Source organism: Ahaetulla prasina, chromosome 1, assembly GCF_028640845.1.
Source record: "Ahaetulla prasina isolate Xishuangbanna chromosome 1, ASM2864084v1, whole genome shotgun sequence".
NCBI lineage: Eukaryota > Metazoa > Chordata > Lepidosauria > Squamata > Colubridae > Ahaetulla > Ahaetulla prasina.
In genome coordinates, this window is record NC_080539.1 from 43,392,127 (window position 1) to 43,409,779 (window position 17,653).

General features: G+C 35.5%; 1 protein-coding gene across 3 annotated transcripts in view; it reads left to right on the forward strand.

Moving 5' to 3' along the window:
• Positions 1-17,653, forward strand: part of NRXN1 (neurexin 1) — a 1,023,581-nt gene that overhangs the window by 488,175 nt on the left and 517,753 nt on the right. For all 3 annotated transcript variants that reach the window (XM_058164969.1, XM_058164968.1, XM_058164970.1), the window contains one exon: positions 15,869-16,042. In XM_058164969.1, coding sequence (XP_058020952.1) covers positions 15,869-16,042 — 174 coding nt within the window. The remainder of the gene's footprint in view (positions 1-15,868; positions 16,043-17,653) is intronic.

Here is a 17,653-nt window from a genome sequence, read left to right on the forward strand (position 1 = left end):
AAGATGATGTTTAAATAATTGATCTTGCATTCCTCCTCTAGCTTATCTATGTAATTTTCTACGCCTGGTTAGGCATGAAGTAGCATAGAAATGGATTGCTTTTTAAGTAGAGAAATATTTAAACTAATGATATAAAAAGTACAGGATAATGAGTTCCCTTATGGATGAGATGGGCGGCATATACATGTAATAAATAAAATAAATAATTGAAATTTTCTATAAAAAGAGAAAGAGGGATGATAATGGATCCATTCTCTCTACTCCTAATATTTTTGCAGCTGAGACATGATACTGGGTAGGGAAGCTTCCCCAAGCAGAAGCCTGACAAGAACTGAATTGAAAGTACCTTACTTGTTTGACTAATATTCAGTATTAACTAGTATTAATTTGACTAAAAATCTGCCTTTGCAATTCCTTTAAAAAAAATATTTCTTCCCTGTGGAAGAGGTTTCTGTTTTCCTATCTTATACTCAGCGCACTTGAAAATTTGAATCGCCCTTGGTGTGATTCAGAATTAGTTTTATGGTTAGAAATAATTGAGGATCCTGCTTCTGATAATCTTGTCCTTGCACATTTTACTATCACATTGACACTTCCTTGGCTGCTCACACTTTCTAATAAAAAAAGTACCAAGAGAGGAGTTTCCTCTTGATGTCTGCCCGTAGCAATTGAAATATGAGAAAATAAGAGTGCTGCATATCAACAATAGAGTAATTATTGCACAATGTTAGCTTATAACTAAGTGTGGAAAATACCAGACTTGGTCCATCCAAATGTCACCATTTATTTGTCTTCATCTTGGGGAAAAAAACATTCAAAAGCCGATTAAGTGTCTTCAAATTGAATAATAATTAGTAGGGAAAATGCAGGATAATTGTGCAGTGCAGGGTAGGTGCATCTTCAACATATGTTTATATTCCTAGCCTTTAAATCAGAGGTCTCCAACCTTGGCAACTTTAAGACTTGTGGACTTCAACTCCCAGAGTTCCTCAGCCAGCAAAGTGTACAAGTCTTAAAGTTGTCAAGGTTGGAGGCCCCTGCTTTAAATTGACTGTTTCTGCTATTGTTCCTGAAATAATCATTTCTCTTTTCTTTTCTTCTCTTTCACCTTTACATATTTTGGATGTACTTTTCTCCACTTTATATAGTATTGTTTGCCTGTATTATGTTGCATGCTAACTTTTGTAGTACTTTTTATGACGTGGGAGTGTTCAACTAATTTGAGGATTTCTAGAATGAAGGCCTGATGGTTTTGAAAAGCCTGCATTTGAAGTAATGTTAGAAATTGGTGATGGGATTAAGAAAGAAACATAAAATGTTTAGATCATATTTAGTTCTGGTTTCCTGCAAAGACGTGGAATGCTTCATCCTACCCCACTCTGAGAACTGCTTTGAAAACTGTCTACATAAAATCTTGAACTGAGTTCCCTCCTGACGGAAAATTCACTTAGCTAAACCAAAGCCAGATTTCTGTTTATTTTTGGCCATTACTCCAGCCTTTAAAACTACCATGCTTAATAAAAGCACTAGAGGGCACCATTATGTCACATAATATAATTCCTGGTTCAATCTCAGACCTGGGAGAGATTCTAACTGCAGTTCAACTAGGCTGAGTTATTTAGCTATTTCCTATGTTTGTCACATTCTAAATTCCATAAAACAACATTCTGTGCAAAGTTAAATTCTTTCCTGAACAGTTTCTAACCTTAAGTCTTGAAATGGCAAAACTAAAACAAATCTATAAAGATTTTAAATCAGGGACTAAAATAATAAAAGACTTGCAGCAGCTATCCTCTTCCTTGAGTGGCCAAAAGAGAGTTAGAGCTAGTGGGGTAAAGTGATGTTATTATATGTGCTGTTCAAAGTGATGATCTTTACATGAGCAATCATTATTTCTTTCATTATAAGAAATCTAGAAAACTCTGATGAATCAGAAAACTTTCCATTTTCCTGTTTAATACTTAGAAATTACCAGTGATGAAATCTGAACTGGTTTGCTACCGGTTCACTGGCCGCACATGTGTGCTGTGTGCCAACTGTGTGCTAAGCACACACATTCACACCAAATGCGTGTTGCATGCACATGCGCAGTGCACACCAAATGCACACTGCACGTTTAAAAAGCCTATGCCCCAAACCCATAAATTTTACACGTATCTTGTATTGCTTTATTTTACACAGGAATTGTATTGCCTACTGTAGACTCAAACAATTGCTCATTGCTTTACAATGATTAGAATAAGTTCTCCAAAGCTAAACCAGGCTGTTTGGAATGCTGGAGACTGAATTTTAAAATATTTCCATACCAAGTATATATTTTGGCTTCTGAAAACTATCTCTCCACCTTAATGTGATTGCAACCACATTAGACCAATTGCAAGCTTCATGTCTCACAGTTATTTGCATGTTTAGCATCCAACAATGGAGGGAGAAAGACTGTCAAGATTAACCTGGAAACAAAAGGATGAAAGCAGATTGGGACATTCCATAAAGAATTATTTAAAAGCTGTCTTGAGATGTGGCACTTATTGTTTTAGTTCTCAAGACTTCTCAAATAACTGAGAAGATATTGAATAGGATATATGCAGTATTAAAAAATGATTAACACCTATTTATCTATCTGATCATAAGAATGAAATATGATAAAAGAATAAAAGGATATATTAGGGCTTGATGGTTTTGTGTAAGAGCAAATATGGAGAAAAAGAAATATGAGTAACTAGTATATCAGACAGGAAAAGAAACCTGAAGAAAGAAGTGGATGTCTGAAACATACATCAACAAAGTTAACAATACAAGTAGAAGGTATTGTAAACACATATGCCCAACATCTCCCACAATCTTTCTTAATATTATGCACTGTTCATATGCATGTGAGCCTCAGGGTTGCACCCTCCCAGCCAGATGGAGGATATTAGAAATGTTTACATCTATTTTCAGCTAACTGGAAATAGAAAACAAATGGGAAATGCATGAGCCTAAGGCTTATCATGCAATGCTAAACCATAATTTAGTATTACAACTGAATGTAGCCAATTTAATTGTGTCACTGCAAATTCTTAATACCATAAAATAAATAAATCTGTGGATATTTTTCCTTTAAAACTCTTTCAATGCTGAGCATTTCAAACATATATCAGCTGTATTTCCACATAATTTATAAAAAAATTATATATAGATGTACAAGATTTATATGATATTTTGACTGGATTGCCTGCGTCAGTATAATTAGGTTTTTTTTAAAATTTATTTATTATGTTGCATGATCTGTAAAGTTGATGATTTAGTCATGCACCCAGCTAATCGTTTAAATTGTAAATTATTTCATAAAGCATGATTATTGGTCTAATTCAGAAAGTGGTAGGTGCATCAGTAATACTTGTATTCCCATTTATCCAGACACTCAGCAGGGGAAAAAATGTAGCTTTATAACTGTTTACTTTCTGAAGTTTATTTATATAGTCATATGCAAACAGACAAATACATCCTTACCTACCTCAGAGTCTATCAGTCCAGGTTAGACTTGAGTTCCAGAAAAAATGAAGCGGGAAAACCACTGGGCATGATAATCTATTCATTTATTTCAAATTGATATTATTTCCTCCCAGTGTAATGGCAATCAACAATGCTTGGTTCCTGGTGCCAAGCATCACTGTCTGCTAGTATTGTTCCACTTGAATGTCATCACCTCATCCAGTTCACACGAGATCCATGACTTTGAGTTTTTCCTATATAGTCTGTTTTGAGTGGGCACCGTGCATTCTATATTGTCATCTTTCATACATAACCAGTCATATCTTCACAGAAGTACTTGATACAAAGGAACCAGACAATTAAAAATAAAATAAAAAAAGAATTACCATATTTTTTAGAGTATAAGACGCACCGGAGTATAAGATGCACCTTAATTTTTGGGGAGGAAAATAATACAAAAGTTGATTGGCAGGTGGATTGGCCTCCCGGAATACCCCCAATCAGCTGTTCTCAGGGGTGAATTTTAGCAAGAGGTTCCTTGATGCTGTTAATATGGCTCTGCACTACATCCTACAACATCTTGAGTCTCCAAAGACCTATGCAAGGTCTTTTTGTAGACTTTAGTTCAGCATTCAATACCATCATTCCAGACATTCTTCTAACTAAGCTAAACCAGCTACAGGTACCGGAACAGACTTGTAAGTGGATCACAAGCTTCCTAACAAACAGGAAGCAGCAGGTGAAGCTAAGCAAGATCACATCAAATACCTGTACAATTAGCACAGGGCCCCCCCAAGGCTGTGTGCTCTCCCCACTTCTCTTCTCTCTGTATACCAATGACTGCATCTCCAATGATCCATCTGTTAAGCTACTGAAGTTCGCAGATGACACAACAGTGATTGGTCTCATTCGAGACAATGACGAATCCGCATATAGACGAGAGGTCGAACGACTAGCCTTGTGGTGCAACCAAAACAATCTGGAACTGAACACACTCAAAACCATAGAAATGGTGGTAGACTTTAGGAAAACCCTTCCATACTTCCACCTCTCACAATACTTGACAACACAGTATCAACAGTAGAAACCTTCAAATTTCTAGGTTCTATCATATCGCAAGATCTCAAATGGACAGCTAACATCAAAACATCATTAAAAAGGACAACAAAGAATGTTCTTTCTGCGCCAACTCAGTAAGCTCAAACTGCCCAAGGAGCTGCTGATCCAATTCTACAGAGGAATTATTGAGTCTGTCATTTGCACCTCTATAACTGTCTGGTTCGGTTCTGCAACCCAACAAGAAAAACACAGACTTCAGAGGATAATTAGAACTGCAGAAAAATAATTGCTACCAACCTGCCTTCCATTGAGGACCTGTATACTGCACGAATCAAGAAGAGGCCGTGAAAATATTTGCAGATCCTCGCATCCTGGACATAAACTGTTTCAACTCCTACCCTCAAAACGACGCTATAGAGCACTGCACACCAGAACAACTAGACACAAGAACAGTTTTTTCCCGAAGGCCATCACTCTGCTAAACAAATAATTCCATCAACACTGTCAGACTATTTACTGAATCTGCACTACTATTAATCGTTTCATAGTTCCCATCACCAATCTCTTTCCACTTATGACTGTATGACTATAACTTGTTGCTGGCAATCCTTATGATTTATATTGATATATTGACCATCAATTGTGTTGTAAATGTTGTACCTTGATGAAGGTATCTTTTCTTTTATGTACACTGAGAGCATATGCACCAAGACAAATTCCTTGTGTGTCCAATCACACTTGGCCAATAAAATTCTATTCTATTCTTGGTTGTGAGCTCTCTGTGCCTTGCTTTTTTTTGCTTTTTTTTCTGCCTCTGAAAGCCTCCGAAACAGAGCTTCAGAAAAAAAGCTTCTGAAGCTCTGTTTGGGGGCTTTGTTTCTGAAGCTTCATTTCTGAAAAGCTTTTGATGCTTTTTTCAGTCTCTGAAACCTCCATGTGAGAAGCTGGGCAGGGCTACATTCGGAGTATAAGTTGCATCCAGATTTTCTTCTTTTTTGGGGAAAAAAAGGTGCATCTTATACTCCAAAAAATACGGTACATAACAATACTAGTAACATGTTCATAATGAGTTAATATGGTGGGTAAGTCCAGTCAGCTTAAAAATGTGAAGCATTTTAAGATACTACCCAGGTAGCTGGACCTGCTAGTGATTCGATTTGAAAAGTGTGATGCTCAGATGAAGGTTGCTGAGGATTTATATTCTTCAGTTAAAAGATCCTTACAAGCTCATTGCATTCTGCTCAGCTATTGCTTGCCATGATTGCCAGTTCTAATGAAAGAGCAAATGGTGTTCTGCTTTCTTTTTATGCCCCACAAGAGAATGAGCTGAATTTTTACAAGCCCAAATGATTTACTAAAGGAGTTTTCTCCTTCAACAAATTGAAGCTGAAATTGAATCACAAATTATTTAAAAATTTCTGTTATATTAGTTACTATTGTTTTATGTAAGAAACATCTAATTAATTTTTATTACTCTGGTTTTGGTTTTTGTTTTTTTGTTTTTTTGCTCTTACAAGGTCAGTGTAGCTCATTGTACAGCAAAGCTGTAGCTCATTCTACAGCAAAAGTCTAATGAGAAAGGAACATTTAACTGCCATAACTGGGGTTTTTTGTTTGTTTGTTTGTTTTTATTTTGTCACAACATTATATACAAGCACATACAATGAAAGGAAACAATAGGACAGGAACGGTAGGCACTTTTGTACACTTATGCACGCCCCTTACAGTCCTCTTAGGAATGGGGTGAGGTCAATGGTAGACAGCTTTTGGTTAAAGCTTTTGGGAGTTTGAGAAGAGACCACAGAGTCAGGTAGTGTGTTCCAAGCATTAACAACTCTGTTACAAAAGTCATATTTTCTGCAATCAAGATTGAAGCAGTTAACATTAAGTTTGAATCTATTGTTTGCTCTTGTATTATTGTGATTGAAGCTGAAGTAGTCTTTAACAGGAACTGTTAAAGAAACTGTTGCCTGAAATCATCATGCCTAAGTAAATTTCAGCAGTCTAACCATGAGTTGATTAAAATACCATGTAGTGTTAGCCTTCTCTTGCAGAGGTAGAATTCCAATTCTTAAGAAGTGAGATATCAGTCTTTAGATTTCTTCCATATATCATTCTACTACTTCAGTCTAATTTAAGAGTATGGCAGATTCTGTATTTCTCATTGCAATCATTGTCACACATGCACACGAAGTAAACATTTAATGTGTGAACCCATGGAAGTATACATTAAGATCAAATGCAGGAACCTATGGAAGAGTAAATAGTGAACCAGCCTCAGATTATCCTCATTTGAAGCCCTGAGAAAGATTCACAAACAGAGGTTTTACCTGTACTTTGAGGTTGTTTGTTTTTTTGCAGCATTCCTGATTAGGTAAGAGTAGTTTATGATTGCAGGCATCATCCTCATCCTCATCAAGTAGTGATGCATTGATTTTTTATGAAGCTATAGAGAATACTACAGATGGATAATTGATAAAATATTTGGTGGGTTTGAGAAAGCCATTTGGCAGAGAATATATTCTTCAAAATATCTGGAGAAGAATGTATTAAGGTTTATGTGACTCAATAAGTGACTGAGAGCCTGACTAGGTGGCTCAGTGGCTATGACACTGAAATTGTCGATTAGAAAGGTCGGCAATTTGGCGGTTCAAATCCTTAGTACAGGTCTCCTGCGTGAGCAGGGGATTGGACTCCAAGGTTCCTTTCAACCAGGGGTAAAATGCTCCCGGATCGGACGGGATTGCGTGATCCGGTAGCGATGGCGGCTGCTGGTTCCGAGGACCGGTAGCAAAAATCCCTGGCCCCGCCCCCCTGCCTCTGCTGAGCCGCACCATCTGCAGAGGTTTTTTTTTTTTACTTTTAAAAGCTGGTTTTGCTTCAGCTGAAACAGGCCTTTAAAAGTAAAAAACAGCAGAACCTTACTTGTACTCTTACTTGTAGAAAACATGTTTTCTGCAAGTAAGAGTAGAGATTTTAAGGCACTTACCTGATTACTGATGAACGCATGGCCACAGCCCGAAAGCAGTTTCAGTTTCAGCCGGACAGAATCAATCTATTTCCTCTGTGATCAACTGGCTGGCTTTGCTGGCTGAGGAACTCTGGGATTTGAAGTCCACAATAAAATAAAATAAAATAATAAAATAAAATATTTGTGCAGCTTTCTGAGATTTGGTGTATTTCTGTAGTGTTTCACTCTAACTAAACAAACACACAAAATCTCAGAAAGCTGTATGTGGCATATTGTGTGTGTGTGTGTGTGAGTTAGTTGTGTGTGTGTAAAGTGTGAAAGTTGTTTTTTGAGCTTTTTGTGGCTGTGTGAAGTGTGAAGTGCAACTGCTTTTACATTGTGTGTGAGTCAGTTGTGTTGTGTTGTGTGTGTGTAAAGTGTGAAAGTTGGTTTTTGGTACCTCTTATTGTTTTTTTATACTTTGTTTATTATTTTTATTATTTATTGTTATTGGCCACACCCACCAAGCCATCTGACCACCAAGCCACGCCCACCACTTAAGCCATACCCACAGAACCGGTAGGGAAATTTTTTAGATTTCACCCCTGCTTTCAACTCTGTTACTGTTACTGATTACAAAGAGCATCTTGCATAATATAATAAGAGGGACTGTGACAAACAATAGTTCATAAATCCTAAACCATGATTTACTGAATAAACAACTGGTTGGTTTTATATAGTTCACAGCTATAAACCATTTCTTACAAATATGGCTGGATGTTAATCTATCCCTGGACTTTACTGAAAATAATAATAATAACAACAACAACATAATAATAATAATAACAACAACAACAACAACAGAGTTGGAAGGGACCTTGGAGGCCTTCTAGTCCAACCCCCTGCCCAGGCAGGAAACCCTACACCATCTCAGTCAGATGGTTATCCAACATTTCTTAAAAATTTCCAGTGTTGGAGCATTCACAACTTCTGCAGGCAAATCGTTCCACTTATTAATTGTTCTAACTGTCAGGAAATTTCTCCTTAGTTCTAAGTTGTTTCTTTCCTTGATCAGTTTCCACCCATTGCTTCTTGTTCTACCCTCAGGTGCTTTGGAGAAAAGAGAAAGAAAGATCTATTTTGTGCCATCAGGTCATTTTCAACTTCTAGCGAGCACATAGATTTTCTTGATGAACTGAAAAAGATATATATCAAGACTTTACGGATTTATTGTACCTACAAATTCTTATATTATTTAGCCTTTAATATATATCCTTTGAAACTTTTACTTAAGACAACTAACAATACATAAATAGTCCTAAAATACAAAAATCCCTATTCAACCAATATGATCAATATTAGCGATGACATTACTAATTAAAAAATATTGTGCTGTAAAGTTATCCATTACAACTGAAGCATAGATGCTGATCTAATCAAGGTGTTTTCTAGGATACAGGAATGGGTAAAGCATCCAATATTTGTTGGGCGGTTTGGCCAAAACTTGATTTGTTTACTTTACACCCATATATTTTGAAAAAGAAGATTAAATAGAATAAATGTTAGTTCTGAATAAACATGCATGACACTAAGCTGCCAATCAATCATTTATCATAAAGATGTAAAAACCAGAATTGTAAAATCAGGTGGAAAGAAAAAAAAAATTGATTCAGAGCAGAAACCATTAGAACATTTTTTCTACATCATCTCCTGTCCATAACTTTGTGACATAGGCTAGATTTTCACCAGCACTGTCATATTTTGGCTGCAAACAAGGCACAGAACCATAGAAGGATAATGTTAATTTAGGCAGATAACACTTCAGAACTAGCAGCCTTCACTGACTATCAAGGATGACATAGAACAAGTGAGATCATCCTCCACCTATTCTTAAATGAGTAGGCAATGAAATATTAGATCAGCCAATTGATTGATCAGAGGCTTAAGTTCCTGATGGAATTCTTCTTAAAGAAACAGATGGAAACTTATTCTGTAAACTACTTATCAACTTATAGCATTATATTGCTTCATCTAGGACTGCTAAACAAAGCTTAGAAATATGTAAATATGAGAAGGGAAAAAGAGTGTTCCTCTGGAAAGTTTGTCTCGGTGAAAGTTGTTCTCTGTGTAAAAACACAGTGCAGGGGATTCTGGCTGAAGGAGACTTTAATTAGCATAATAATGTATTGTTGGTTAGTATTATCCCATGAATTTTTTTTCACAGCAGCTTAATCATAACTAAATTATGATTTTATTTTTGGGAATTCAAATGAAGAGACAGGTTTCTACTGTAATAATAAGCCACCCATACAGTCTAATGCACAAATTTGAGTGCATTAGCAACAGAAGGAACTAAAATTTTGGATTGTAAGCTACCAGGCAGTGGCAGAATTGAACTGGAAAAAAGAGCAGTATTAAACACTAGTAATATGCATACTATCAAAAACCTTTCTTATATTATTTTGCTGTCAGGCCGAACCAGATACTGGTTTTATTAGTGAAATGTTTTTAATCTTGTAGCAAAAACTTTACACTTCTTGAAGTAAATCAAAATAAAGTTATGTATTTTTTAGAAGATAAGTGATATTTTAAAAATAAAACTACATAAATAAATAAACCAAAAAGGAAAGCAAAATACAAAGTGATGCAAAATGGAAGCACTACGCCTAAACCTCAAACTGAAATGATTAGCTGCAAGTATTCCAGCCTTGCTCTAGTACATTTTATTATTAGCTATAATTATCTATCTATCATTAAGTGTTGTACCTTAGAATTTTGATGATCTTTTATGTACACTGAGAGCATATTCCCCAAGACAAATTCCTTGTGTGTCCCTTGGCCAAAAAAAATATATATTCTATTCTATTCTATTCTATTCTATTCTATTCTATTCTATTCTATTCTATTCTATTCTATTCTATTCCTACTGGATTTCTATGATGGATTTTAACTTCCAGACGTTACTGAGATGCCTAATTCCATAAAAATATATATACAGCCTGCATACTAATAATTTTAAGTCAGTGTGTATTGACATAAAAGTCTTATCCCTTCCCTGCCATGTAAATATTCAAACATAGGAATGCATCCATATCTACACCATGTTAATATTTCATCAATTCACAACAAATGGGTTCGCACATGCATGGCAATTATCTTATCTTTTTTGCCCTCACAATTTAGCAAGCCTCAGCAACTTCTTTGCACAGTCTGTTGGACAAACACAGTCCTCTACTTTTTAAATCTGCTTAATCTCTGTCAATAGGCATGCCTTTCATTTCAATTTACTAACAAAACATTAAAGTCAGAAACTCACTTATATTCTGAAACCTAGTTCTGCATGAAACAATCTGTTTCTCTAGTTATCTCTATTTTTTTATGCCTTGTAGGGTAGATCATTTAATTGACAAAATATGAGAAAGTCAAGAACATGATTCAAAAGATAGTAAACAAGGGTGTTACAATGCATCAGAAATATGTTTTGTCTTAGTTCTATCCAAAATTCATTTAATAGGAGTATATGTACTGTATGTGTGTTATATGTTACACATATAATATATATCCACATATACATATACTCCCACTCTCCTGCCTTGTTGGCACCATTTTGTAAATATTTAGTTTACTAAAAAAAATTAAAATACATTATGAAATGCACTATTTCAAATATTAACGCTCATTCACCTAATGAATATGGTTGGGAATTTTTTCTGTGATTGGAAAGCTTGTATGCAAGAACACCAAGAATCTGCTGTTACTACAAATGGTACCTTCACTCTCCCGGTTAAAGTAAAAACACAAATAAATTTATTTTCCCAAAATTGTGAAAATAATATGTTAGAACATTGGCTTTTCTCCCAAATTTAAATTACAATTACAATAATATTAAAATATAAGACCCCAAACTCCCGTGAGATTATAAACTTCATATATTTTCAGGGGCTCCAGAGAATCTTAAAGCAGTGGTCTCCAACCTTTAAGACTTGTGGACCAGGCAATGCTGTGCTTGGACTACAGATGGATAAAATGTCTTATTTCCTTAGGTTTCAAAATTTGGAAGAAGTGGACCAAGAAGACTTGAGAGATGTTGTGACTAAATTGTTGGGAGAATTTCTTGGGAGAGGTGTTGATTTCATGAATTGGGATGTGGATCGAGTTTATAGAGTTAATTCGCAATATGCACGCACGCATGCAGTTCCTAGAGAGGTTCATGTCAAATTTGTGAGAAGAGAGACGAGAGATGAAATTCTTAGAAAACATAGGAGTGGGGCACTGATTTACAGGGGCAGGGAGATAGCCATTCTGAGGCAGATTCCCAGACAGGTACGTGAAAAAAGAAAGAAATATTATTTTTTGTCAAGCAAATTGTACCAGAAGGAGTGGGCTTCAGATGGCTGATGCCAGAGGATTGATGATTTTCCGGGAGGGCATTACGAAAAAATCAGTACAATTGCGGAGGCTACGGCCTATGTGGAGGAACACAAAGCCTCCTGGAATCAGATGACCCAGGAATTGAAGAAGGGAGGTTATAGATCATGGGAGGCGGCTGCCGCTGTTGCGGCCCTGGAGTTGGGTCAGGCTGAACCCAGAGTTCTGAGATCCAAAACTAGGAAGTGATAAAGATATTTGGGATTGTGTTGGTTTTCCTTATTCTCTTTTGTACGATATTCTGTTTATTCTTGACTCTTCTTTATTACGTATTTAAAATTTGTAAACTTAGCTACTTCGTGTCACCTGCTTGCCATATGGCTGTTGTATGTGTTAAAAAATTTGAGTAAAATTCTTATTTTAGATAAGAAAAATGAAAATTTACCATACCTGAAATGTATTTGTATAAACCTTTTTTGACTAATAAAAACTTTTTGAATAAAAAAAAAAAAAAAAAAGACTTGTGGACTTAAATTCCTAGAATTCTGGGTGAAGAATTATGAGAGTTGAAGTCCACATGACTTAAAGTTGCCAAAGTTGGAGACCCTTGTCTTACAGGATATCAGTCAGAACCAAAAATGTCATGGCATTTCAGTGTTCCCCTGCAAAATGTACTTTTCTTCTGAGAGATTGTCCCATTATGAGGAGAAAGATGTTTATCTTAAGAGATTTCTTCAAATAGGTGGCCCTTCATGACACTGCATAAGATCACGTCAGTACCCAATCTCTTTTCTCCCTATTGAATTACTGAAAGCCCTGAGAAGAGCTTCTGGGAGCTTCAGCATATCTGTAGAATGCCTAGTTTTCCATAATAGGATGAGTCATAATTTAGATATGCTATTGGCAAAGTAGCAGGCAGTCAATATGGCAATGTTGTTGAAAAAAATACTATATTTTTAATAATAATAATTTGACTTTTCGCATTGTCTCTTTCTAGTGGATAAAATAAAAGCCTCTTGGTGTCACCTCAAACTGTGAGATAGGTGGATGGAAATTTAGTAAATAAATAAATAAAATAAAATACTGTTAGGTACTCTATAATGTAGCAGAATTTTTGCCTGCCAGTCTCCCGGATAAGGTGCATGACAAGTTCATTGGTTTAATAGCTTCCCCTGAGGAAAGATGACAATGTATGCATTTTTTGTTTTCTTGATGGATGCTAAAAGATTAGCTGTCTGGCCATGTATATGTTAACTTATACTAAGAGACTGAAAGAAAGGCTCAATAGTATTATGAACCCTCCCTAAGCTGTTTAGAAAAACAAAGACAAGAAAAATGAATGGGAAAAAATGAGAACAACAAAAGGACTGTCTAGTTGAAAATAACGTTTCTGTTATAGGTATTACAGAGGTGAAGGCAAGCATTGTATTATAATATACTTTATTTTAACCATTTATCTTTCCTAGGAAAAGTTATAGTTCCGACACACTTATTTCAACAATCTTTGGTTACTTTAGCTTCTAGGTATGGGAATTTTAGTTAGCAGTGTCTCTGATAAGAGTTTCCCACAAATCAAAGTGGAAGCCCACAGAGCAGCTAGCAGAACTGAAGGTCTAAGCAAGAAGTGATGGGTAGCAACAGAAGAACCTCAAAAAGGCTTGCATAAACCCATCAAGGGAGAAGTCAAGTGGAACCGGTCAATTGAAAAAAAAAGTTTAACCTTCAGTCTGAATTCTAACTAGCTGTCAAATTAGAGGAAAAAAGATTTTGCTACAACTTTCCTTCTTTTCACTGCATATGTCAAGAAAATGAAGCATTACAGGCACCTGATTTATCTTGTTCCCTTCCCTTGTACATGTCAGTCAACAGATTGGATAGCATGGACATGCTCTTTATCCCTTCCCTTAAATGTTGCTATCTTATGGGAATATGAAATGTGCCCTTTCCATTGTAGCCCCACCCTGTAGAACACTTCCCTGAAATTTGGCAGGCTGTAATCTTTTAGTCTTCCAAAAAGCACGTAAAACCTGGCTGTTCCCCCAAGCACTAGGAGAGGGTGAGCTAAGTTTAATTATGGTGCTAGGGTTTTTTTATAAATTTTAATATTTCTGATGTTTAATATATTTAATATATTTCATTTTAATACTTTTATCATACATAGATGTGGTTTTATCTTTTGGCTGTGAGCCACCCAGAATTAGGTACAAGATGGGTAGCTATATAAATGTTTTAAACATTTTAATGTTTTAAATCAAATCAAATCATGGTAGATAGGTATAGTAACCACTCATAATTTTGTAATATTAAAAAGCACTGTCAGTCAAGTGGAGAAACTAATGTTGGCCGTCACTGAAACATTCTGTATTTTGGAACGTTTAATGTATAATGAAATATACTTAGTACAGAGAAGACAAATTACCCTTTTCTGAAATATAAGGGAGGCTTCCTCCATATTCTCGGCACCTCCAAATGTGATGCCACATGCTAAGAGATAGAATTCAGGCTTGATAAGCAGATGAAAAGGACAAGCATGCAAATACTCCCTTCAGTTCCAAGGGACTATGATAGCCAGGGACAAATTCATCTTCTGCTTGTGTCTTCCTCCATATGGTGTTCTCTAGAAACAGTTCCCAGGGTTTCTTCAGCAACAAACATTCTATACCTAGGTGTCTGTTCCTAACCATAATGCTATAATGATGAAACATGTGTTGTGGCATTATGATGCAAACTCTGCTCTTTCTTACTTGTGCTGTGATGTTGCATTGCAAAAATATAAGTGTGGAGTGTGCATCCTGACACATGTCATTACTTGCCCACTTGCCGTTCACTATTAATCCCTATTAATATTACTAGAATATGTATTATACTAACAAATATAGATATTATTGATGCCTGGTTCTCATAACTAGAGAGGCTAAAAAAGATTCCTGTATGAAGCCATATTCTTCTGAATACAGTAGAAAACATTCAGAAATAATTGGCAAGGTTATCTCAAATCAAGAGAGCAGACTTTGGAGATCAAGTCAATTATTGGCTGTATCCATTCCTAGAAATCCACAGGATGTCTATTACAGTCATTTTTGCCTTGCCAACATGATAACATTTTTGTGCTCATCTGATTTCTCCAGTTGTGGTGTTTAATGGGAAACAAACAGTTCAGGATTGATTGATCGTTTCTGGTTTCCAGTAACTAAATATTGACCATATATTAATTGTGCATTATAATAAGACTTCAAAATGATGTATAATTCACTTGTATAGTACTATAAAAGCTAGGCCAAAGTAGTTAGATACTGATGGAAATTCAAGTTTTAAATACATTTTTGGAAGGAAGGTGTTTATATTGGTTTGGGAGGAATCTCCTCATTAACAGTTATTTCTTCTTTTTGTTATATATTTGTTATTGTATTATTGACAAAGGGTACAATCTGGCCACATTTGAGCTAGCTAAATGGCCTTGGAGAGAATATAATTCATGGACACTGTGAAAAAAAATGGTGGGCCTACTACAGGTAGTCCTCAACTTACAATAGTTCATTTAATGACTGTTCAAACTTTTACAACAGTACTGAAAAAAGTGACTTAACAAATGTCTCACTTAGCAACAGAAATTTTGGGCTCAATTGTGGTCGTAAGTCAAAGACTACCAATATTTAGGTGCTCAGAGAAAGGCTGTATTTTTTTTTTTTCATGAGCAATTGACATTTACTTTTCTTGCTTTATTTTATAGTCTTGTTTATTGGCTCTTTGGTACTCTCTGAGCTTGGTTTTTTTCTTGCAGACGTTTCCTTAGCCAAACGAGGTAACATCATCAGCACTGATAATGTTACCTAGTTTGGGTAATGAAATATTCTCCTTTGTTGTTGTTTTTTGCCGGGTGGGGGAGGCTTTTTGTTTTATTATAAAAATTAAGAAAATATTTTTTGTGCAGCTGTGGTAGATTAAAACATGTTTAAATTATCAATGAATAAGATTAATAAACATTTATTTATCTAAGCCATTTGTTTGACTTCATAGGTGATCTATATATTGGAGGAGTAGCAAAAGAGACTTATAAATCCTTGCCAAAATTGGTCCATGCCAAAGAAGGATTTCAAGGCTGCCTTGCCTCTGTGGATCTCAATGGGCGTCTTCCAGATTTGATTTCAGATGCTCTGTTTTGCAATGGACAGATAGAAAGAGGATGCGAAGGTATGGTTGATCATTTCACAGACTTGTCTCAAACTCTTATAATATAACCAAAATGTTTTTAATTTTAATTTCATAGTTGGGGAGCTATAGCATCTTTTCTGCTATGTTATTTGTATTTGTATTTCTCATCTTATCAATTTGTTCTTTGTTATAGTTGTTAAATAAGATAGTTTACATAATTAATGAAAATAGATGCTATTGATTGAGAAATACACTCCAATGGCACAAAACTCAATTCAAGCTTGAGAATGTTAAGTTATCTAACAAAACACAATTGGTCAGTTCTGCTCTTTGCCATGAATTAGCTGATTTGCCTGTCTTTGTTTTGTTTGTGCAGTATCTTAATTAATTGTTGTGCTAATTAGCTCCCATGCAGCATTTTGTATAATCACAGTGCATAGATACTAGTTAAAGCACTGCAGTACATAGACAGTAGTTAGAGTATAAATTAACTAATTTAATTAACATGCACATTTCCAAGACACATTAAGTGAAAAAGAGATGTTAGGGTTCTATAGAGAGCCTGAATCTAGGGACTCTTTCAGACAGCCAAGTTCAAGTGTTCTCTACCAGTCTTGAAATGGTAGGGAAAAAAGCTGACAGATACATTTGCTGTCCATGTTACTGGTTCCTCTCCTGCCACAATAAGGACACTGATGTAGAATAGAATGGAAGAGTTTTGATCAAAATGAATGCTTCTTCAATTATATGGGAGTGTACTCTTTGAGAGATAGTTTGTATCTGACTGAAGGTTCTAGAGGAAAAAAAAACATTATCTGGCAGGCATAAATAATCTTCCTTCACTAATATTTAGTTCAGTTTCTTCTTCATTGGAATTGACAAAAATGCACAAAATGTTTTCCAATGGAAATCATCTTCAATTGCTCAGCTTGGTAACTATATCCATCCTGCGGTTAATCATCTGCATTCCACCAACCGGTAAATTTTCACACTTCTTTCATGGGCATATATTTGACATAATTTGAAAATCTAGTGATGAACAGCCACCAAATAGTTTGTGCATATTTATCTGTAATGTGAGATAAGAAAACAGTCATATGACTCAATTGATTAATTAGGAGTGACTAGTCATTCTAATATTTGTAGAGCAAGAATTTTCAGATATAGAAAATGAAGGAAAAAACAATGAATTATCCTTCCATATTATATGGATTTTATGTAGATGCTGTACTATGTTCTCCACCTAAGTGGCAAAAGCTAGTTGATCTCAAGATGCTAAACATCTGATTAGTAGATGGATGGGAGACCACTCAGAAATATCAGAGTTTTAAGCCCAGGCAGAGAAATTGCATAAGCCACCAGAGGGTAGCCATATCTATACTGCTATCAAGAAAATAATACAGATGATAGTTCTAGAAGACCTTATCTTAAAGCAACTTTCTTTTATAGTTAGTTTTAAATGTGCCCAATTAAATTTTGTCACTGCAGTTATCTACCTAGATGTATTTAACATTAGTTCTTTGCAGAGCATATTATGACACATATCATTTCCCTTTGATTTCAAAGGCAAATCCAATTAATAAATAAGTCATTATACCAAAGATTTCCTCAGGTATTGCTTCATGACTATTTCTTGCGTAGGCTGGAATT